Here is a 24211-nt window from a genome sequence, read left to right as displayed (position 1 = left end):
AAAAAAAAAAAAAAAAAAAAAAAAAAAACAAGATCATGCTTCGCATCGTCTGAGAAACGGCCACGATTGAAAAGCCTCTCCACTTTTCAATCGTGGAGAGGCTAAAGTGTCTGTAACGTTTTGTATATAAGTGTGTGTGTCCTTAAACTTCATACTCTTTTACCTCTGATCGTATTATTAGTGCTTTCTATAAAGCCAATATATTTTTCATCTGATTAAAGTTTTCCGAATGTTAGAAGTAACTTCAAAACATTGAGTTGAATATGATTTTGATTTTTGAAGATATATTAACACGCGTAGTTGCCAGAAATATACACTGTTTGAGATAAATAACTATTTTATTAAATAAAACACAGTATGAATAATAGCATATAGCATATTGGAGTTTTCAATAGAATGTTCCAAATCCAATGTATTGTACATTTCTAAACAATGTTTTTTTGACTTTCATACCTACTCTTGAATTTAAACTTACTCCTTAAGCTGCGTTCCAATTGGATTCATAGATTGTAGTCGTTTTTTGTTATATACCTAATCAAATGTCCATTAAATAGTTTAATCAAATATTGTGGAGAGATACTATACTTTAATGTCTATCACACACTTAAATTTAACTTAAATGATAGAAATAAAATGTGTTAGTAAAACTAATTAGTAATTAACATGTATACTTTGGAAATATATATGATGAGCAGTGTGTGAATAAGAATCTTTTACTTTTGTAAATGGAAAAAAGGTATGAGTGAACTACTTCTTGAGACCATTAATGTGAAAAAAATCTAGAGCCAAGGAGATAATGATTCTAGAAGATCAATTCAAGTCTTTTAACTGATGATAGTCAATGAATCCTCATCATCATCATATTTTTTTTTTAAAAAAAGGCTAACATCATCATCATCATCATCATCTCTTTGATTTATGTATTTTGATGTCATTGAGCCAATTCTATATTATTCCATCAATTCGATAGTTTGATTAAACTAAACCATATGATGATGATTAAGCAGTTTACTTGTAGACCTTTATCCAAAACTCATAGAAAGTTGTGATGATTTTGACACTAGTTTAGGTGATAGAAAAATATATATATATATTTTTTTTTGCAACTGCTTTGTAAGAATTGTCACAAATGATATTTTCTACTTCAGTTATTATACTATGGTCAACAGGTATGAACGTACTTTCAAATAACTTTATTCTTTTTATCTTTATGTACTGGAGAAATTATATTTATTGTATACTGTTTCAACTGCTAAAATCAAATTACAAAAAAATATATATATAGAATTGTGCTGAAAACAGCTATAGTTATACTTATCTACTATTCCCTCCAATTTATATTACTTGTCGATAATTTTACACATATTAAAAAGTAATTAATTTTTTTATTTTGTCTTGCATTAATATACTATTTTATTTGATATAAACAATTAATAAGTTAAAACTTAGAAAATAATTTCATAAAGTTATATCGTAAATACAAATCGAAAGTAATATGAACCAATATTTTAAAAAGCTGGAGAAGTTTGAAATTATTGTATAAGTATTGGTATAAATGAATTTTTGATATTTATTTATTTATTTGCTAAACACATAAACAGTTTATCCATCATATATGTTATCCACTAATAAGCATATAAAATTAATAAATATTATACCTACTTGATAAAGAGTGTAAATTTAAAAGCTTAATTTTGTTTCACAAAAAATTGAATAAATTTCTAACGATATATTATACTATTTTATTACTAACTTTCAATTATTATTATTTTACTTTTAGCTTTTTTATTAAAAACCAAGTACTCCTTAATATCAGTTTTATATTTTTCTTTTTCTTTTTGCACTAAGAAGATATGGATTTATACATATTTTCAAAAGGGTATAAAGTTGGGTTAATGTATCCTAATCCCACCCTCAAAGACAAGAATTGAACTAACTAGAGATGCAATGTTCAATCTCTTTTGGAGGGGACCAGACGCTGTCGCAAGACACACCACTTGCTTATATTTAAATTTCTACCTTCTCTTTTAATATAAGGGGATGATGCCTCCTTAAATGGTATGATTTTTGGAGAAAAAAAAAATGGTATGATTTTTTTTTTCCCACAAGTCAAATTTATTGGTATCAAAAATGTTTTCAAAAACATAAACATTCCAATGTAATAGGGTATATACGCAAAATACAAAAAAAAATAAAATAAATTTTGATGGAGTAGAAATAACTCGGCTATTATTTGGTAGAATTGTAAACAATATAAATCTGTTACATTCTTTCATCACACACATCTTATTGACAAGTGGTTGACAACTCTAACATTTTTAGCATTACATTAGTTAGTAAATTTAAACTTGATGTAGTTGGAAATGATTTCTGGATCATCAGATGATATGTATATATGTATATAATAATTATCTAAAGTCCTAAACACAGAGCGACAACCTAAAATATTTTTAATGATATAAAACACGTAGTAACGAGCAAAACAAACAGGTAATTTGTCACATGTGCTTACATAATCGAGAAAAATAATCAAAACCACCGAAAATTATGTGAACAATAATTCCCAAACTTTCGAACTAAGTTGACTAACCTAATTCTTGTTTAAACAATGTTTATATTTACCAAACTCTGAAAAAGCACTTACACAACCAAGAAAATTAATTTACAAACTATCAAATGCTTTATGTTAATTAGAACTGCTTAACCAGAATCTCTGATTGCTAAATTCTATTTAAAAACCTATAAATTTCCCTTCCAATATATATATAACATACACACAGTCACACAAACATCAAATTAGTTGCCGAAAACAATCGATATCTCTAGACATTAAATTACAAAAACTTTTAGAAAATTCCAACTAAATTTTGATTATAAAATTACTTGTGGAAATCTATGAACGAAAAGACTTATTTTTAACTTCTTCTCCAAGGAAGTCAAACAACAAGACCAACACAACGTTATCACATACGCGATCCATGATGTTCTTTAGTTCTTTTTATTCGTAGAAGCTTCTTATTATAATCAGTCATCCACATATTAAAAGAGTATAAAATTCTGAGATCTAAAAGATTGACCAAGTTACAACGCTTCATCAGATCCGGTCAAATTCTTAAAACCTTTTTCTCTATTAAAAAAAAAACCATAATCGTGTAGTGTTACAAAAAGATTAGTATTGTCGCGTGAAAAATCTTATAAAATATTAATACAAATCTCTTATATTAATAACAAGGTCGTCTCTTTAGTCTCTTAAAAACCAAATCCTCAAGAAACACATCTCAAGATTTAAAGAAACTATAAAGAGCATCATCAAATCGATCCAAGTTAAAAAAAACAATGGTGAGTCCATTTAGATCTCCATGTTCGTCACCAAAAGCATCAAGAAAAGCAAACAAGAACCCTTATTCAAATCGTGGACTCGACAAGTTCTCTGAGCTTCTCTCGGAGCTAGACGAGAAGAGACAAAGCATATACTCGAAGAAGCTCGACTCCGGCGGACCACCTCTTGTTCGATTCGTGTTCACGAGCTCCGGTGAGTGTGTCCCCGTCGTGATCAGATCATCTTATCTTCAAAAGAAGAGCAATAAGAAGAAGAAAGACGTTGTTACTCCTGATAAAGTCAAAACAGAAGAAGTCAACGAAGTGAAAACAGAGGAGATCAAGAAGAACACAGAGCCTGAAACAGAGCAGAAACAGAAACAGAACTGTGTTATAAACGAGAAGCTGAAGAAGATCGCGAGACCGGATCGTTTCTTTCCTGTGACTGTGATCTTGGTTCTTGTTTTCTTGGCTTTCTTTGGAAGATCTGTGGCGATTATGTGCACTTGTATCGTTTGGTACTTGGTTCCGACGACTCAAGAACAGAGCGGATCATCATCACTGTCTTACGCGATGAAGAAGAAAGATTTCGCTAGGAAACTGAGTATTGAAAACAGAGCATCGTTTAATCCAAGAACTGTTCGTGATCATTCTCCTCGCAAGTAGTAGAACAAGTTTTTTTTTTTTTTGGCTGCTCGTGAAAAAAACTGCGTGACCGAGCAAAGAAAAAAAAAAGTTTTCTTCCTCTTTTTTGTTGTCTTTGTCAAAAGTTTTTTTTTGGTTTGGTTACTATTTTGTTCATAGTTGTTGAATTTAGAGACAGCTGAATTAGCAGAAACATGTGTATCTTTATTTTTCTTTTTTCTTTAGGTTTTTAGTGTTTATAGATGTAAATATGCAATTACAAGATGTTACATATTATATACTCAAGCATACTTAAACTGATAATACAAAAATCCCAACTTTTTTTTTACTTTTTGGGCATCTTTTTCTATGTTTTGTTGTGTTTCTTAATTGGTGTGTTGTGGATTGAGTTATCCATTGGCCATAGATCGTCATGTTCTTGAACCCAACAATTTGATAAACAATAGACCGTGAATGAACTAGTTCTCTCATATGCCAAATTTAGATGACAATGTTCATATAACCTTGTACCCGTTTTACTTTACCTTAGACCTGATAGACTAATATCTGACATGTACACCAACAATAGATAATACAATCCATAACACACCAATCAAGAAACTTAAAAGAATAACGATAGAAAGTGACATATAAATAAGTACAATGACAGATACGTATATAGATAAACCCTTTTTTTTTTGTGCAAACCATATATATATATATATATATATTTTTTTAAAGCTAGAAAGATAAGATTGATAGGAGAACCAAAAACTTCACATGCATGTCAACTTATTATTAACAAGAATTAATGAAGAATATGGTGGCATAATTTCATTAATAAACGACATTATAATTTGAATTAGAAATAACTAGTTGATGTATTTAGTACGTATGTTATTGGAAAAAAAAACGTAGAAGTAAAATCAATAGTATACGTACTAATACGTCAACGAGATTAGTATTAATAACTAGAGTAGTCATCGTGATAAAGAGTGATTATGACTAAATAAGCATTACTTGCAAGTTTCATCTTATCATCAACAATATTCTTTTAAAAAAATGAAGAAAGATTCTGTGATGCAATACATTTGCCATTTTTTTTCTAAAAATAATAAATTCGTTAGCTGTTTTCTTATAATTCAATTTAGTTTCCTTGACACATCTATGGAACACGTGATACATGCATGGATATTCGATAGAAAATTAACCAAAAACTTCAACCTATCATCGATCGATGGTACGTAATTAATGGAGATAAAAAGGTAGATGGTGGATGACATTATACATTAAGTTTAAACAATGTGTCTCAGAGAGATTCTAGATCAATTGACCTCGATGGAAGTTTTATGTAGGTAACGGTCTTCTCAAGGAGTTTTGAGATTTAAAGTCGTTTATGGATAATCATAATTTTGTCCGCTTCAGAAGACTTCGTTTTATTCTTATTATATCGGATTTTTTTAGAAATGTGGTTCATTGGTAATGGATAAGGTCGTGGTTCTAGAATATTTTGCTCTTAATTTTTTCTTCTTTTGATGAAGTTTTTACAACTTCACTATATAAACTAGATAAACTATCAAAGGGCCGATACTAAAAATATGGTGTGTATGTTTTTTGTTGTTGTTAGAGAACTCAATATATTAATTCATTTATCGAAGAAATATATACATTTTTGCGTTTATCAGCTTCTATAAAAGGTTGTAACCAGATTGGAAGAATAGTACCAAAGTACCAAACCATGAATCAAAAGATAAAAAGACTATTTTGAATGGTGAACAACTTTATCAGCAGTTTGATATCAATCTCTTCTACTCTTGCCTTGAAGTCTATTTTGACGCTTGTTAAAATTTATAACCAAAGAGAAACTGACTTGGTGATAAGAGTTCCATAAAACATTTTTAGAATCATTCCAAAATAACATTCTAATGCAAACGACGACCTAACGATATTTTAATAGAATATTTAGATATATAACAATTCACTGACATTAAATAAATTATTTTATTCACACAGATTCATTTCTTTTTCAGAGGTACATGCTTATTTTTTTAAAAAAATTTCCAAATCAAATATCTCAAAACCATGTAACGCAAGTTTTGAAAAGTATAACCAATATCTTGGCTTTAGCTCCGTTCGAGTCGGACTATAAAATTATAGACATAACAACTAGGTTAGACCGAACTAGCGCAATTTGATTGACATGCCAAAGTTTCTTCCAACAACTTTTCAAAGGGAATTTATTTCCCAATTAAATTCTAGTCAAGTCCAGTCCGGTGTGAATGTATTTCGGCAAGACCAAAAATCAGATCTGAACTTAGAAAACTTCAAAACAATATCTTAAAATACAAATCCACCTGTCATAGACCTAGACGACAGAGAGCAGCACTACAACATCTCCCATGTTTCTCTAGATCTCATCTCAGTATATTACTCCTGCAAATAAACAGATTTAATTTAAAATGTCAGAATCTCATCTTTTATCCGGATTTTAGCATTTTTAGTTATATGATCACAATCATACGTTACCCTGAATCTTTTCCGGCGTAAATCATCCTGATTGTATCCAAAAGACTCGTTTCTGTGTCCGCCATCTCTGTGATCCAACGTCCTCCTCAAGTCCCGGAAGAATCCAACCTTGTCCCATGTTAGTTCATAGTCTGCCTTTAGCAGTGTACCTTCCTGCTCAAATGACAAAAACCGGAATATATCAGCTATGTTCCAATTCCTACAAGAGAAGTTCTGACAAAAATATCAGTTGCCTAATTCTTTCTGCATAAACAATCACATAACATTTAATCTATCGACTATCAAACAGGAAGTATTGAATGAGGTATATACAGATGTTACAGAGTCGGTAAAACTTTTAGCTGTGGTTACATCACACTATTTAGTTTCGGATACAGTAGCAAGAACCCACAAAACCACACTAGCATTAGCAGAACCAAACAATTTAGTGCAGGATTCAGTCGAAGTCTCCAAAAATATCATTTTTGGGAATGATAAAAGCTCGTCACCAGATCCAAATTTCCCAAAATATTTGTCTAATGAAACCTAAAATGCTTCTTTGCAATATAGATGATACCTTTTCGATTGAGCGACCACAGAGAGCCTTCATGGCATTCACAAAGTCATTGTACTTCTCGAACTGAACCACAATCTTACAATGTAGACCTGATACGAGGTCTCCACTATCCTCATCTCCGTCCTTACCTAGATCATCGTCCTCAGCAACATTAAGATTCCTATATAGGATGAGTTAATGCATCTGAACATGGATTTATATAAATTATCCGAATTACATTAACATCAGATTCATTGGTAAACAGAATAATGATCCGAAGAATAGAATACTGTGAGCACACTTCGTACAGCAAATTCAATACAATGATTGTAAATAGTCGTCAGGTAAGATTTCCATACAAAATGTTGATTTACATGGACAAATACTGTAGACTATGATTAAATGCAGATGAATGAAACCTATCAAAAGCAGCACAAAACCAATGAACTTTGCAATAAGCAAGCCCTCACACAGTGTCACATTCTTGAAGCAAATTCATTAATCTTAACTTCAACAGTGTCACATTCAGCCAAACAGAATCAAATTGGACACGAAAGATGAAAAGAATCTGTACCTAATTTTCCCAAAGCTAGAGAAGATTGTATGCGTAACCAACATAGAAGGCTTTGATGATACTCTTGGCTCAGCAAACCATCTTGATGGCACACCTCTGAGTATTATCGTATCAGCCTCTCTCTTTGCCTCCCTTTGATGCCCTACAAAAGCACAATCACATCAAATATCCAAAACAAAAATCATATAAATCAAGCTCTAAATTTGATAAACCCAAATTACCAAAAGCGTAAAACTCCTCCCAATCCTTCTTCAACCTCTCGAAATCATCTGAAATCGGAAGCACCACACTAAGCTTATACTTAACTCCTTCCAAATTAAGCTCAATACCATTCATCTTCTCCACCAAACCCTTCCTCCAATCAAGAAACTTCCTCTCCAATTCCTTAACATCTCTCTCTCCATCATTCTCCTTCTTCCTCTTCTTCCCATCAAGAAACCCTAAATCGCGGATAAACAACGATCCATGAGCAACTGGCTCCTCACGCTTCCGTTTCTTCAAGTCCTTGTGACGGCGAACTACGATATCTTCCTCCGCAACTGTCACCGACGGTACGACGGAGCTTTTGAGGTAATCTATCAAGGATCGCTTGAGTTGCCATTCGTCGATGGGTTTGGATACGGAAGGGACTACTGGGTGGATTGTGAGACAGAGCTTGACGCGTGAGACGAGAGCGAGGCCGTTCTCTTCGATATCTAGGGTATCTACCGGAGATAACTCTTCTAACGATCGCATTTTTTTTCGCCGTCGATGCAAAATTCAAATCGCGATTGGGCTCTCAAAAGTGTCTCGGCGCGGCGGCTTTGGGTATAGAAAGAGATACTGAAAACAGTGCTGAATCCGAATTCCAAACTGGTTATTTCCGGTTCTCTTGGTTTTCCAACATTTTGGGAAGAAATTGCATAAACGGTCCAAAATTAGATTAACTAGATGAATACCCGCGCAGGCTTATAGCTTACCGTTTTTTTAAATGATTTTGCTACTGTATATATACTTTTTAGTATATGTAAAGATTGATTATTTTTGTTTTTCTAAATTGTAGAAATTTTGAAAAATATAATTTGATGTTGAGTTTTTTTAATACTTCACATAAATTTTCTCATTTTGTAATTAAATTATTAGATACATGTATGAACAACCTTGTTTTGAGAGATTTAATCATTCTACAATTTTTGTCTAAAACGACAAAAAAAATATATCAAACAAAAGCTTGATCTAAGGATGCATATTTTGTAACAAAGAGTTTTTTGGTTAACTAAATTTTACATTCATGTTAGCTTATCAATTTATTGAATATAACACTAGAATTTGTTTTTTAATAAGAAGTTCATATAATTTTATTTTTGACAACTTCTAAATATTAAAATATGAATACAAACATTCATGATTTTCTTCAACTATCTTCTTCTTTGTCTCTGTATTTTTCTAAACTAACATTTTACAATTTTATTCAACTATCTTCCATTTGATAGTGAACAAAACTCCATTCTTCTTCATATATAAAAATTTAATTATTTAAGGACAAAGTTTCATGTATTTCTCTACAATATTAACCAATATCTCGATCACTGCTGCAACTCTTCATATTATTGACCAAATTGTAACGCGTTAACCATATGTTTATACATTCATGAGTTACGCCAAGAGTAAGAAGTGACTCTTTTGATTCACTCTTGATACCTTTTTTCTTTTGGTGATGCATCTATTTTCTTGAGACATGTTCTAAACCTCTCTAAATTTCTTAGTTAAATATTGAAATTGTTTGTGATTTAGAAAAATGAAATAAAAGACATGAAAAATGTTTCATATTCCTTTTAATTTAGGTTTATATTGCTTTTAAGAAGGACAAACAAGTGGCACTCTCTAGATTGCTGACGTGTCATTCAAATGGAGAGAATTGACCATCTTTCATAATATAAATTTATTGTTTTAGCACATCAAAAATATTAAGAATCTTCATTTTTTTTCCTCAAATTAATCTTCATTTCTTTTTAGAGAAATGCCCTAAAATGCCACCTAAATAGTTTTTCTTCCTCAAATACCACGCATTCCTTATTTTTCTAATTATATCATTCATTAATAAACATAATGACTATTTTACCCTAACATTTTATAAGCTTGGGTTAAGACTTCAATTATTTTCTTCGTAACTTTACCGACGAGATCTTCTTCGAAACTTTCCCGACGAGATTTTTAGCTCTGTCGTTGTGTTCCATCATTTCCAGTGATATTTGTCAACTTTGGCTAGCTCTGATGTCAGTTTAGTGATCGATCATGCTCAATTTGGTAGTGGTTCCTCTCAATTCGCAAGTTCAATTTGGTAGTGGTTCCTCTCGATTCAGATCGAGATCTAGCCTCAATCGCAAGGTGATCTCTAACTTGATTAGTGACTATGATTGAGTTATATTCAGTTTGTGGGGAGTGGAAACAAAACGATAGAGGAGTCTGGGATTTTTCAATTGATTCTAAAAAAGGAGGATCTCTTACTGAAGTAGATGAGAATATTTCATATAAGGTTTTAGCTGAGATGTTAATTGAAGATTATGGACTTGATTGTTTAGTAAATGATATCAAACTTAGCTATAGGCTTTCTTCAAGGATCAATCTGATGGTAGAAGACTCTCCACCAATGTATTTGCGAAATGATCGTCAAGTACAGACGTTTATCAGGAAGTTTCAAGATGACCCTGAGTTGAATCGTTTATGTGTAACAGTAAGTGAATACACTGTAGTTTTCTTACTACATTAGTATGTCTTTCCTATATTTGATGTTTTTTTTTTAATGTAGCTGCCTATTGAATCTGGCAATGTCGAAAGTAATACTCAGTCAACTACTTTAGAGAAAAGTAATACTCAGTCAACTACTTTAGAGAACATCCAATGCATTCAAGGTTTTCAGTTTTCGAATAGTGATATATCTGTTGCATCAGTTCGTTATCTAACCAAGGTAAATTAGGCTATATTTTTTTTACTCAAAATACAATGTCTTACAAATCATAGAATACAGAAGTGCTTTTTGTAATAGGTGCTTGATGTGAGTATATATAATATAGTCATATATCTATTTATAATCTTTCTTTGTTCATTAAGAAGGATATGGTGAAATGAAGTCTGATATCTATATGTTAGGAAAGTCATCCTAAAGTCTTATCAGATATGAAGGCATTCCCTAATTGTTACATTTAAAATGTGCTTATGTTTGTAGGAGTTTCATGAACCAAGTGGAAGTGGCGCCACAGTTTCTGAATCACATATTGATACCTGTTCAACTTCTGAAAAAGTGATTTATGATGGTATTCCTATAGGTTTTTCACATCACACTCAAGCGTCTGATTATATACATGAGGGGAAATATTTCAAAAACAAAGCAGAGTTGATGATGAAGATGCGGCTGTTTGCACTTAAGTTCAAGTTTGAGTTCAGATCTTTGTGGTCAGACAGAACGAGATTGATATTGGGATGTGTCAATCCTAGTTGCAGCTGGAAGATGCGTGCAACGAAGCTCAACTCATCTGATTTCTTTGTAGTGATTAAGTATATGGGAGAACACAATTGTGATACAACGTACATGAATGCAAACCACAGGCAAGCCACTGCAAAACTTCTTGGCTCTTTTATCTGCAGTCATTTTGCAGAAAAGAAGGCTAGACTCAAGCTAAAACACATAATTGAGAGAGTTAGATTAGATCATGGTGTTCATATAAAATACAAAAAAGCTTGGAGAGCAAAAGAGGCAGCTCAGATTTTGGTTAGAGGAACTCCTGAGGACAGTTACTACAACATAGCAAAATGGTTGTTCATGGCTAAGGAAAGAAATCCAGGATCAGTTGTTTATCTTGAGAGGGATTCTGGTAATAAATTCAAATATGTGTTCATTGCATTCGGTCCATCGATAAGAGGTTTTGATTTGCTGAGAAGAGTGATTGCAGTAGATGGTACCTTCTTGAAGGGGAAATTTAAGGGAACTTTATTAGTAGCTACAACGCAAGATGGAGATCATCACCTATACCCGATAGGCTTTGCTATTGTTGATTCCGAAAATGAAAAATCTTGGAATTGGTTTTTTAGGTGTCTTCGTACTATCATACCTGATGCACCAGATTTGGTGTTTGTCTCTGATCGTGCATCGTCTATTGCAAAAGCACTTACAGAGTTGTATCCAGAATCACATCACGGAATCTGCAAATACCACCTTGGAAACAACATCAAAGTAAGTTTCAAGGGTCAATCATATTTGCCACTTGTTGAATCTGCAGCCATCGCTTATAGTCGTGAAGAGTTTGCTAAAATATTCATCCAGATTCAAGATGAAAATCCTAAGTTGGCTGAGTATTTACAAAAAGCTGATTTCAGAAAGTGGGCTCGTTCCTATGCTCCTTCAAATCGTTACAATATTATGACAACAAACATTGCAGAGTCATTTAAATCGATGTTGAAAGAACCACGAGAGTTGCCAGTTCTTTCTCTTCTGGAGACAATCAGGTTAACTTTGACTTCCTGGTTTCATGAGAGACGTGAAAAGGCTGCTAAACATGACAAGCTTGTCACGCCGCAAGTAGTGAAGAAGTTTGTATTAAGGTTCTCAGATGCAATGAAACTTGACGTTTTCCAAGTTGATGAAGACGAGTTTGTGGTGAAGGACAACATTAACAAGTTTATTGTTCACTTGAAGAACATGCATTGCAGTTGCTGTGTTTTTGACATCGACAAAATTCCGTGCATTCACGCCATTGCTGCTGCCAAGCGTTTAAATAGGGATGAAAACCAGTTTGTTCATGTTTGCTATTTGACTGAGACATGAGCTAAAGTATATGCTGAAAGCATACACCCGAATGGAGATATAAATGATTGGACTTTCCCTGATGTTATAGACGAATTCTTTTGTGCACCTCCATTTAGTAAGCCAAACAGTGGGAGACCATCATAAAAAAGAAAGCGATCTGTTGGAGAATTTGGGGTGCCAGGTTCAAAGTCTCAGAGCCACAAGTGCAATAGATGTGGCACATCAGGACACAATTAGAGTACATGCCGACTTCCCATATGATTATCGGTTAGTGATACCTTTCATACAACAAAGCTATATGTTGAATCTGTGACATTTTTGGGATATGTATTTTAACATTTTTCATTTTTTTGTAGGTGTGGTAGAGGATGACACAACAAGGATGATGTGTTTCATACTTTACAGTAATCTATTCTTTAATTTGAATTAATAGTTTTCATTTGATTGGGTAGTCATTCTGTTCTGTGAAACATTAAGACAACATATTTTTATACTGTAAAGGAATGTCATCCTGAATTTCAGAAAATCCTTCCTAAATATAATTAAGTTTCTTAGCAGATCCAACTTGTGTTACCTTTATGTTGTTATTTATGAAAGCTTTCAGTTTCTTATACGCACATTGTTGTGTTTTTGTGTTTTTATAGGTTGGGAATGCATTTCTGCATCATTATTTCTTGCATTACATACCTTTATATTATTAAAGAATGTTATCCTAAATAACAAAATATCCTTCCTAAAATAAATTGTTATTATTTCTTGATATATGTCAAAGTTTTTAATTATTTCTCTAATAACAGACTTTGGCCTACTGGTTACTCTCCCACTTGAAAGTCCTCCACTTTGAGGGTTCGAACCTACTAGGTTCCATCCTCACATTTTTAGGAATGCCATCCTGATTTTTTGTAAACCCTTCCTGAATATTTCAGGATATATTATTATGTTTATATCTAATTCTCGAATAACAGGCTTTGGCCTACTGGTTACTCTCCCACTTGAAAATCTTCGACTTCAAGGGTTTGAGCCCACAAGATGCGCATTTGAGAAATGCCATCTTGATTTTTTCTAATCCCTTCATAAATATTTAATGATATTACCTAATGTTATGAAACAATATTCGAATAACAGGCTTTGGCCTACTGGTTACTCTCCCACTTGAAAGTCCTCCACTTCGCGGGTTCGAACCTCCTGGGTTCCATCCTCGCATTTTTAGGAATGCCATCCTGATTTTTTGTAAACCCTTCCTGAATATTTCAGGATATATTATTATGTTTATATCTAATTCTCGAATAACAGGGTTTGGCCTACTGGTTACTCTCCCACTTGAAAATCCTCGACTTCAAGGGTTCGATCCCACAAGATGCGCATTTGAGAAATGCCATCTTGATTTTTTCTAATCCCTTCATAAATACTTGGATAAAAACTTACTTTTAAAATTTGACGAGAATTGTTAAAACATCACACTAACCCTTGTCTGATATTTGAGCTCTTCCAAGAATTTAATTTTTTAATGTCATGGAAAGTTGGAGACATGAAAGGGTTGAACTTTGGATGAATAGCAGATGTGGCAGGGTTTCTTGGTGCTTTATATGGAGTAATGGTTGAAAATGATGGAGTTGTGAGCCGATTGCTTCTCCTTGGAACATGCTTCTCACCATCACTATAAATTTCTTGCTTCTCACCATCACCATCAACTCTTTGCTTCTTTCTTGGAATAACAATATTATTTTTCTTATCCAGCTTTCTCTTTTTTCCGGAAATCAAGATGTAACAAAGAAACGTGTTTATGAATGTCTTCTTTGTACTTTTTACAAAAATCAACAATGATATATACAAAACGAACAAAAAGTGAATTAAATTGACATACCTCAGGTGAATTAAAACACTTAAGATCGAATGATGTTCCCTCGTCACATGATTTATCTTTGATTTCCTTTTGTAACATAAAAACATATGAGAAAGTTAAAAACAGATGGTGTTGTTAATTCTGTTTGCCTTATTAAAAACAGATGGTGTTGTTGATGCTATACCTTCTCCTGTGGATTCTGTTTGTCTTCTTATTCATCATCACCATCATTTGGGTTTTCTCCTTCTGGTACATGATGACTTTGTTCTTCATCTTCTTCTTTATCAAGACCAGCATTTAGATTCTCACCTTCATCTGCATGATGACTTTGATTGTCATCTTCTTCGTCATCACCTTCCTGAGGAAGGTTCTCTTCATTACCCTACAAGCAAAAAACGTTTTAGGAACCTTTATTAGCTTAAGAAGACTTTCCTATAAAACTAAATAACAGGAAAAAGTTGTATAATAAATCTTACATCAACAGCTGGATCGAGCTTCTGGGTCATCTCCTCAGTTTAGGTCATTTCCTCATCTGTTAAATTGAGCTTTTCAGTTAACTCCTCCGTTTGGGTTACGGTTGGAGTAAAGAACTGCAAATGAATTATTTCATTTGTCAATATAATGTGTTAGAATATTTTTAAAAAGTTCTAAGTATCATTTCATTTACCTCAGCAGTTAAAACTTATGGATTTGGTTCACTTTCTTTCTCTCTATGGTAGAACCGTATTTGTTCTTTTCCAAAAAAGTCTTGTTTCTTTGATTTGTCCATCAAAACAATGATTCCTGTTTCAAGAATTGCTTGCACTCTTCCTGTGCTCCATTTGTTCTCATACCTAACTTCAACTTCTTGCCACAATTGTAGCTGAAAAAAACATTAGAAGCTTTTAGTACATTGATTAAGAATACTTTCCCTAACATTCAAAATAAAAGTACAAAACCAATTCTTACCTCCTCAAAATTCTGAGTCTCAGAAGTCTGAGCCACGTGCACTGATTTTTGTTCAGTGGGAGACCTGTTAGATGGACGTATCTCATCACCACACTGCAAATATAAATCGTTTTTAGGAAGCTTTAGTGCATAATTAAGAATACTTTCGCTAATATTGAAAATACAAGTAAGAAAAAAACTCTTATTACCTCCTTAGGAATATGATAGTCGGAAACTTGAGTCACATGCTCTGTATTTTGTTCAGCGCATGGAGAACTGGGGAATGGAGGGTTTACAATTGGAGAACTGTTAGTAGGACGGATCCCATCACCACTCTGCAAATGCAAAATGTTTTTAGGAAGCTTTAGTACATGATTAAGACTACTTTCCCTAAAATTCAATTTACATATAAGAAACCAATTATTTACCTCTTTAGGAATCTGATAGTCGTAAACCTTAGTCACATGCTCTGTATTTTGTTCAGCGTATGGAGAACTAGGGAATGGAGGATTTGTAATTGGAGAACTGGGGAATGGAGGGTTTGTAAATGGAGGCATTCTACTATCTTGGTGTAGATCCTACAACACAAAATAAAAACGGTTAGCAGTTACATGCATGAAAAAAATTCTTAAAGAGGAAGCTAGAAGTTGAAAAAAAAAATATGTTTTACCTGATCGTCTGTAATGGTAGGTTTATATCTTCCCAGACTCTCCTCTATTTTCGATAATCTGCAAATGATATCTTTGAATCCATCTGTAACAATGTTGCACAGTTGGTCTAGTCTCTCCATTAGTGAAACTACAAACGAAGGTGGCTTTAGGGTCTGCTTGTTATGAAATTGATATGATCTGATGGCAATGTCTTCCATCACTTCCCCAAAATCTAGTGCTTTGTTTTGCCAGTATTCAAATTTCAGTTTGTAGCCCTTGTTCAACGCGTCTACCAACAAATTCAAATCTTGGTCAGGAGTGTCTTCCAAGAAGACTGTATCTTCTGCATCATCCGGTATTGATGGTAATATGTGAATAACCTTAAGCTGCACAAAAACAATTTATGTTTCGTGGGACAGTCCTAAATTAGTATTAGTCCTTCTTGAAATTAAAGATAATATAACTTACATGGTTTGATGCTTCAATGTTCTTCGTTTGAGCAATCGACAGATTAACTGTATGTGTGTATTTTTCACACAAATATGATGTTGGTCGCTCAAGCACACTCAATGTGCTGAAAGATGACTTCAACATAGAAACTGATTCAAGGATCCAAATGTGCAATGCCAACGGATATCCATGTAATTCATATTTATGCTTCTTCAGTTTTGAAGGGACATTCTTCTTTACTGATGTAATCAGAATATTATATGCATCCTTCTTCCATGGATAATTAACCAAGACATCCAGATGTTGAGCTCTCTTAAGGTTTTTTTGCGGAAGCCTGTTACCTTTGTACCTCTGCAGAAAGATGCTTTCAATAAGGATCAGCATCGCAGGAGAGTACCTTTCATATGCTGCCTCTGGATCAGTTTCTCGTAGAATATCCAAAACATCTTCATATGTGTGAGCATCTTCAGTGTTAGCCCAGTTATAACGATTCTGCCGTTGATCTTCATCACCTCCCCGTTCACTGCATTTCAATCCAGTGACCATATGAAATTCTCTTATTGAGAATCTCATAGGTTGTCCTCCAAAATGCAGCTGTAGTTCATTTTTCTTTGATACTTTTAAACTCCTGCTAAAAAAACAGTGCACCATCTTCCCTGACATCATCAGTCCTCTGTTGATAACCTTCAAAATAGGTCATATGAAGGAATTCTTGATCCTCTCATACTCTGCAACTGAGAGGATGCTTTTCACTTTTGTGTTGCTATCGTAGTCTGGAAACTGGTTTATCTTCACGTCTGATTTTCGTTCCTCTCTTATGTTGAAACAAAGTTCAGGAAGCTTGATATCTGTAGGGAAAGAATCACCCATAACCTGCGTAAAACACATAACATGTCAGGAAAGCCATCATAATCACACACAAAATTACACAAAAAAACAGAAATTCATAGTAGCTAGTCAAAGAGTGACAACTAAATAACACCCAACTCTATTATCCCCAATTTGTTTAGTTTTTTTTGGATTTAAGGAATTTAAAATCACACACACACTCATATTCTACAATAAATAAAAGAAGGGTAAGAGAAGAAACACATATTGTGTCAGGAAAGTGATCCTAAATTATATAGATGCTTTCATGAATTTTAAAAAACTTGCATCAGACTCTAGCATCGCCATTGTACTCAACAAAACTATCATCCCCTTTGTTACATCAACCCGCTCTTGGCCATGACTATCATCAACATTGTAACCCACAATTTAGAATATTTTCTTACTAGAAAATCATAAGAATCTACTGATTTTTTCGCCGAAATTGTTTAGGTGAATACATACTCAAAATCATATAAGTGTAATCCATCATGAATTATCTATTTTACTCCCTTATTTTTATTCAATCCTTCCTGAATAACACACTAAAAAATGGTCAATCATTTTCGAACCGAGAATAACACAATCAAAATCATAAAAGCAATGAAACTTAAAAACTGAAATAATCTACAACCCACAACAATTTCAAGATATTGTTTCATGAAATCCACAAAAACTCAAAAACAACAAGAATTTAATTGAAACCCACAAGAATCTTACTTAATTTTGCATCGAACTGATATAGGGTTTAACAAAATCAAAATTAGACACACATCAAATCAAGAAAAATAATCCTAAAACGAAATCCGAGAGAATGGTGGCTACCTTTAACTACAGCCTTGACGAGACGAAGCGAGTCGAGTCGAGTTTGTTGAATCAGATCTCTTGGAGAACTTGAATTCTGTGTCTTTAAGGCGTCACGATTCCCGAAACGGCGAGTCGAAGGAAAGTATTCCCGAAACGGAGAGACGACGAGAATCCGATGAGAACCCAGCGAGATTTGCCGGCGATTTAGACTGGCGAGGCGACGAGAGTCTGATGATCAGATCTTTTCGTCTCGAGAGAGAGGAGACGCAAACGAGGGTTTGAAAAATGTGAGGGTATTTTCGTCAGATGTTTTAATTATAAATATTAGAAATGGAAATTATTGGGTCTTGTGGTATTTTTGACCCAAAAACTAAAAATGATGGTATCCATGACAATTCCCTTCTTTTTATTAGTCTTTTTTTCGCTTACTACCGATTTTTGTTTTTTTCTTTCTTTTATCTTGTTTAAAAAATCTATCATCACATGGATTTTTTAACTCTAAGTTTTACCGATTGGGATTTCAAGCGAGAGTTATATCAACAAAATGTTTAGCTTAGGACTCTCGGGCTCAGCTAGAGTCTTTCATTTCTCTCTTGTAGAAGGGATATACAGCCGGAAAGATCATCTCTTTGCTGGAAAAAGGCAACTATGGGTTGCGAATCTTTCGGGATATCACAAGATTTCCAAAATCTCTTTGTTTCAATGGATATTAGGCGAATATCCTCGCAATCTTTTCAATATTCTGCGGCGACCTTAGCTTTTTTATTTCCGCCTCCGACAATATTAGGGATCTGGGGTGATAGACACGATTCGACGGCCGAGTTTGAGTTATTTTTACTGCTAATGGAAGCAAACCTACAACTGGCTATGGAGTCGATGTCGATTACTGATGACAGCCCGATTATCCTTACCGAGGAAGGGGATTTCAGAGTGGCAGTTGAGTGCAAATTGAGCCTGCCAGGGCGATTGTTAAACCCGTCGGTTCAGAAGATGGCGAAGATGATAATGAAGATGCCACGGGTTTGGGGAGTATATGAGAGAGTCCGAGGGATAACCTTGTCTCATGATACCTTTCAGTTCATCTTTCAGCTAGAGAGTGATCATGAGAGGGTCATGAAGTCGGGTTTTTGGACATTTGATGAATGGGGCATGATTCTGGAAAGGTGGGTTGAAGTTCCACCGGAAAATTTTCTCTGGACTTTCCCCGTCTAGATTATATTAAGTAATATTCCGGTTAACTATCTGACTCTCAAAACGATTGAAGCTGTAGCGGGAAGAATTGGCTATGTGAAGGAAATCGCTTTCGACCCGGAGAAATCCCAGTATAATGCTTTTGTCAGGGTTAAAGTTATCTTTGTCGCGGCTAATCCCCTGATTAATAAAAAGTCTGTCCAACTGCCGAAGGGTGGGCTTGCAGTGGTGAATATTGAATATGAAAGAGTCCGTAAATCCTGCTTTCACTGCTTGCGCCTCACTCATGAGAAGCAAAAGTGTTCATTCCTTATCCGCGGGAACAAAGGTACAATTCCAAACCTGGAAGGGTCTGAACGGGGATCTAGTAGAGATCATTGGTTTCCTAAAGATCTGGCAAATGCTGTCTTACCTCTGCTGAAGCAACCATCACATACAAGTAGTGAACCAAGATGAAATTTGGTTGCACCGGAAGTTCTAGCTGAGATGCAGAAGTATATGAGGTCTGGAGATCCATCCTTGATAGAACAGAGAGAACAAACTCTACGGGCAACTTTAGACTCAATTGCATCAGATTCGCAAGCATAAAATACAATGCTTCGTCTAGAAGCTCCTCCTACGCTTACCAATGATCTTGGTAAGGGGAAAGGCCTGGTTTTTAACTATTAACATGCATCTTTGGAGGCTGGTCTTGGTGTTACTGGTGGCCAGGATGAGTTGTCACAACAGAGGATGATGGCTGCACCAGTTACCAGTAACCCGACCTCTAGTGCACTAATGCTCAATCCTATGGAGAACAGACGTAGTGACACTGCGAGCTTCAATGTAGGTCAAGCTGATGTAATACCAAAGAGCTTGAGAGATGTTAAGAAGAAGGTTCAGAAAAGGACGACTTCCTGGAAAAGAACTCTAGTGAGAACGTTATGGGAGTTAAAGATTGGATGGGATATGATAGTGTCCACATTATTGATCCGGTTGGCTTCAGTGGGGGATTAGCTTTGTTCTGGAAGAATTTATATAGAGTAGAGATCCTGCAGTCAGACTCGAGAATAATTGATACGAGAATATGTCAAGGGTCAATGGTGTTTTATATTACCTTTGTATATGGTGATCCCGTTAGACACATTAGAGAGGAGTTTTGGGAACATATAACTCGTATTGGGATCCTAAGAAATGATCCTTGGCTTATTACTGGTGATTTCAATGAAATCATGGATAACTCTGAGAAGATGGGAGGTCCGAGGAGACCGGAGAGTACTTTCTACCCGTTCAGGAATATGGCGAGAGGCAGTCAGATCAAAGAGATTCCTAGCTGTGGTAATAAGTTGTCGTGGGGTGGTAAAAGGGACAATGTGTGGGTCCAGTGTAGGTTGGATAGAAGTTTTGGGAATAGTGGCTGGTTTGATCTTTTCCCGAGAGTTAGGACAGAGTATTTGGAGCTTATTGGCTCAGACCATAGACCTATCATCACAAGATTTGTTGGAGAGGAAGTAAGGTTTAGAGGGCACTTTATCTTGGATAAGTGATGGATTAATAAACCAGAAACTTTTGAGATTATCAAAGAACAGTGGACTAGGGAAGGTGAAAGCCAAGGCAATTCCGTCTTACATGGTTTAACCCGCTATAGAAAGCTTTGTCTAGATGGAACAGAACCCACCCTACTAACTCTCTCACTCAGATTCAGCTTTTGCGCAGGGATTTGGAGGAGGAAGCTACAAAGTTTTCCCCTAACTTTAGACGTTTGCGACAACTCAAATGGGCATTGTCGGTTGCTTTCAGAGAAGAGAAGATATACTGGAAATCCAAAAGCCGTGAATCTTGGCTTCAGGCAGGTGACAAGAACACCAAGTGTTTTCATGGGTGTGTGAATTTCAAGCGGCTTAAGAATAGGTTCATTTCTCTACTTGATAAAAATGGGTTTGAATGTTTTGAGGAGGGTTCCAAAGGAAATATTGTTGCAGAGTACTTCACGGATTTGTTTAAATCCACTAATCCTTGTAACTTTGAGGAGTTGTTGGAGGGAATGGAGTCAAGAGTTTCAGATATGATGAATCAACAGTTAGTATCCCCGGTTACAGCTCAATAGATTAAACAGGCTGCGTTCAATATCAAGGGTGACAGTGCTCCTGGTGCTGATGGGTGGACAAGGGCGTTTTTTAGACGCTACTGGTCCATAGTTGGCAATGATGTTATTAAGGAGATTCAAGGTTTCTTCGATACTGGAGTCCTTCCTCAGGATTGGAACCACACGCAGATATGCTTGATTCAGAAGAAGGATAATGCTAACCAGATGGTGGATATGAGACCAATTAGTCTCTGCTCGGTGCTCTACAAGATCATCTCCAAAGTGTTGTGTACGAGGTTAAAATGATTCTTACCATCACTGGTTTCAGAGACTCAGGGTGCTTTGGTGTCAGGGAGATTAATTTCAGACAATATCCTTATAGCTCATGAGGTGGTGCATGGCCTTCGGACTCATGTTAAGTTCAACACTGAGTATGTCGCTATTAAGAAAGAAATGTCCAAGGCATACGACAGAGTTGAATGGGATTTCCTTGAGAAAATCTTTCTCCGAATGGGTTTCCATAGTCAGTGGGTTCACTGGATAATGATATGTGTACGGTCTGTAAGTTACTGAGTGTTAATCAATGGGAGTGCCTTTGGTTATATTAAGCCTGAGAGGGGGATCAGACAAGGCAATCCTTTATCGCCTTTTTTATTCATATTATGTGCAGAGGCCCTTATTCACGTGATGGAAAGGAGGAAAACACAAGGGAGACTAACTGGTTTCAGTTTCAACGAAGTATGTCCGAGTATTCAGCATTTACTATTTGCTGATGATAGCTTGCTCATCTGTAGAGCAACAAAGGAAGAGTGTGAGGAGGTTTTGAATTGTTTACACCTGTATGGTAAGGCATCTGGCCAGAAGATAAACTTTGAAAAATCTGCGATTACCTTTGGTAGCAAAACTCCGGATACTGTAAAAGTTTTGATCAAACAGACATTAGGGATCTCAGCGGAGGGTGGTACGGGGTCCTATCTGGGTTTACCGGAGTGTTTCAGTGGTTCAAAGCAAGCCCTATTAGCCTTTATTGGCGATAAGCTCAAAAAGAGATTACAGGGATGGCATTCTAAATCATTGTCCCTAGGTGGTAAAGAGATTCTGCTTAAGTCTATTGCAATGGCGTTACCGGTCTATGCTATGTCTTGCTTTAGACTTAGCAAGCATCTTTGTCGGAAGATCACAAGCTCCATGTGCGAGTACTGGTGGAGTAATTGCCAGGGAAAGACGAAGATAGCTTGGGTTGCTTGGTCTAAGTTATGTAAGCCAAAAAGTGAGGGTGGTTTGGGTTTTAAAGATTTAGCTGATTTTAACCAGGCCTTGCTTGCTAAGCAGGCATGGCAAATCATGAATAATCCGGAGTCTTTTGTATCTCGATTCTACAAGAGTAGATATTTCAGGAAATCGTCCATTTTGGAGTGTGGTACGAGGTCGCGGCCTTCTTATGCATGGAGGAGTATTATACATGGACGGAATTTACTAAAGCAAGGACTAATGAAGATAATTGGGAATGGTAGGGATACCTATGTCTGGACAGAGAAGTGGTTGTTTGAGAAAACCCTAGAGCTCCCTATCGTAGGCAAACTATCTTTACGGTGAATTTGCGGGTTGCTGATTTGCGGTCTTCAATTGATGGTCAGTGGGACATAGATAAGATTCATACTCTGTTCCCCCCGGATGATGCTAAACAGATTCTGGCAATGGACGTTGCGGAAACAAAGATGGATCGATTCATTTGGCCGTATACTCCCTTGGTGCCTATACTGTTAAGAGTGGATATTGGTTACTCAGAACCTTGCCTACAATATATGAAACTCCTTCAGAGGAGCTGGTGAGGATAAATGCTTTGAAAGCACAGGTTTGGTCTTTGAAGACGGTGCCAAAAATTAAAACATTCCTGTGGAGAATGTTGTCTGGGGCTCTTGCGGTATCTGAGAGGCTTGCATCAAGAGGAGTAATGCTGGATACGAGGTGTATGGTGTGTGGCAGTACTGAGGAGACGATATGCCACATGATGAATATATGTCCTGTAGCTCGACAAATTTATGCGCTGTCAAATATTCCAGTTCCTCCTGACGGTTTCTCTGAGCATGATGTGGTGAAGAATTGGTCCTTTTTGGTGAGTTTGATACAGGATGGAGAATACCCGGAGGAGATACGCAGGGTGTTACCGTGGTTGTTATGGGGTATATGGAAATGGAGGAACAACTTTGTTTTTCAGGGCAAGCAAATGGATATTCAAGAGATGGTGACCAAAGCTTTTATGGAATCATCCGAATGGTTAGCTGCTCAAGAGAGTATTGGGTTATGCACCAAGGATTGGGAGGGAAAGAAAGTAAGTATTGAGGTAAGGTGGAGGCGGCCACTATTAGGTGTTGTGAAATGTAATATTGTTGCGTCCTGGCGAAATACCTCAACAATGGTTGGTGGGGCGTGGATTGCGAGGGATAGCCAGGGCCAAGTTCTATATCATGCTAGAAGTGCGCTTCAGATTGCTGAGACGAGAATTTTAGCAAATCTGCGATGCATTTTGTGGTCTTTGGAAGCTTTACAGATTTTACATGTGACAAGGGTGGAAGTCGCTTTGGAGAGTGCAACAGCGGTTTCTGCGATTAATAAACCGAGTGAGTGGCCGAGATATGCCGTCGTATTGCGGGACATTCACACGATCTTAGCAACATTCACATATTGGGAATGTCATCATGTGGTTGGGTCAGCAAATAAAGTGGCAATAGCTATTGCGAGGAGTGTCACAGGAGATGGTAGATGGCAGTCGTATCTATCACTTGGAGGCCCATCTTGGTTCAATGATCAAGTGAGGGTAGATATGGTCTCGTAGGATGGTTGATTTATGAAAGGAACATAAGCGTGATGGAGGCAAGTGGTGTGAGTCTCTTGGCTTCTGCTTTGGTTTGTTTGCTGTCTTTTCACTTGGAGAGTCGATTGACTTTATTATCAGGTGGCTTTGTTTTTATTTCTTTCGATTTTAAGTTCTTATGTACTCTGTTGGATTCTAAGTTTCTATCAGATGACAAAAAAAAAAAAAAAAAAAGG

The 24211-nt window shown here is 35.6% G+C and overlaps 3 protein-coding genes across 4 annotated transcripts; 2 read left to right on the top strand and 1 right to left on the bottom strand.

Annotated features, from left to right (window-relative positions):
* On the top strand, positions 3105-4291 carry LOC104750165. Its single transcript, XM_010471919.2, has one exon. It carries the CDS (start codon positions 3337-3339, stop codon positions 3982-3984), a length of 648 nt encoding a protein of 215 aa, XP_010470221.1. The 5' UTR covers positions 3105-3336; the 3' UTR covers positions 3985-4291.
* LOC104750164 lies at positions 6114-8392 on the bottom strand. 2 transcript variants are annotated; one of them, XM_010471916.2, is made up of 5 exons: positions 7799-8392; positions 7578-7719; positions 7025-7184; positions 6464-6621; positions 6114-6375 (listed from the first exon to the last, which is right to left on the bottom strand). In XM_010471916.2, exons 1-5 carry the CDS (start codon positions 8310-8312, stop codon positions 6357-6359), a joined length of 993 nt encoding a protein of 330 aa, XP_010470218.1. In that variant the 5' UTR covers positions 8313-8392; the 3' UTR covers positions 6114-6356. The 2 variants fall into 2 exon arrangements, with proteins under 2 accessions (XP_010470218.1, XP_010470219.1); XM_010471917.2 differs by having other exon boundaries at positions 6469-6621; positions 7799-8391.
* Positions 18772-23996, top strand: LOC104753480. The gene is made up of 10 exons (XM_010475729.1): positions 18772-19067; positions 19128-19491; positions 19780-20069; positions 20216-20585; positions 20638-20706; positions 20774-21153; positions 21217-21407; positions 21489-21683; positions 21831-22736; positions 22849-23996. The coding sequence occupies exons 1-10, from the start codon at positions 18772-18774 to the stop codon at positions 23994-23996; spliced, it is 4209 nt and encodes a 1402-aa protein (XP_010474031.1).

This window comes from Camelina sativa, chromosome 16, assembly GCF_000633955.1.
Source record: "Camelina sativa cultivar DH55 chromosome 16, Cs, whole genome shotgun sequence".
NCBI lineage: Eukaryota > Viridiplantae > Streptophyta > Magnoliopsida > Brassicales > Brassicaceae > Camelina > Camelina sativa.
The sequence above is the reverse complement of the archived record's forward strand: the minus strand, read 5'-3'. Positions and strand labels throughout refer to the sequence as shown.

Excerpts from the sequence above, each read along its gene's own strand:
- LOC104750164 (XM_010471916.2), bottom strand. The coding sequence starts at position 8,312 with ATGCGATCGTTAGAAGAGTTATCTCCGGTAGATACCCTAGATATCGAA. Across the intron at positions 7,720-7,798 it reads GGAGGAGTTTTACGCTTTTG|GGCATCAAAGGGAGGCAAAG; the intron begins GTAATTTGGGTT and ends GTGCTTTTGTAG. Across the intron at positions 7,185-7,577 it reads TCTAGCTTTGGGAAAATTAG|GAATCTTAATGTTGCTGAGG; the intron begins GTACAGATTCTT and ends CATCCTATATAG.
- LOC104750165 (XM_010471919.2), top strand. The coding sequence starts at position 3,337 with ATGGTGAGTCCATTTAGATCTCCATGTTCGTCACCAAAAGCATCAAGA.
- LOC104753480 (XM_010475729.1), top strand. The coding sequence starts at position 18,772 with ATGGAGTCGATGTCGATTACTGATGACAGCCCGATTATCCTTACCGAG. Across the intron at positions 19,068-19,127 it reads TGGGGCATGATTCTGGAAAG|TAATATTCCGGTTAACTATC; the intron begins GTGGGTTGAAGT and ends GATTATATTAAG. Across the intron at positions 20,586-20,637 it reads CAAGATTTGTTGGAGAGGAA|AAACTTTTGAGATTATCAAA; the intron begins GTAAGGTTTAGA and ends TTAATAAACCAG.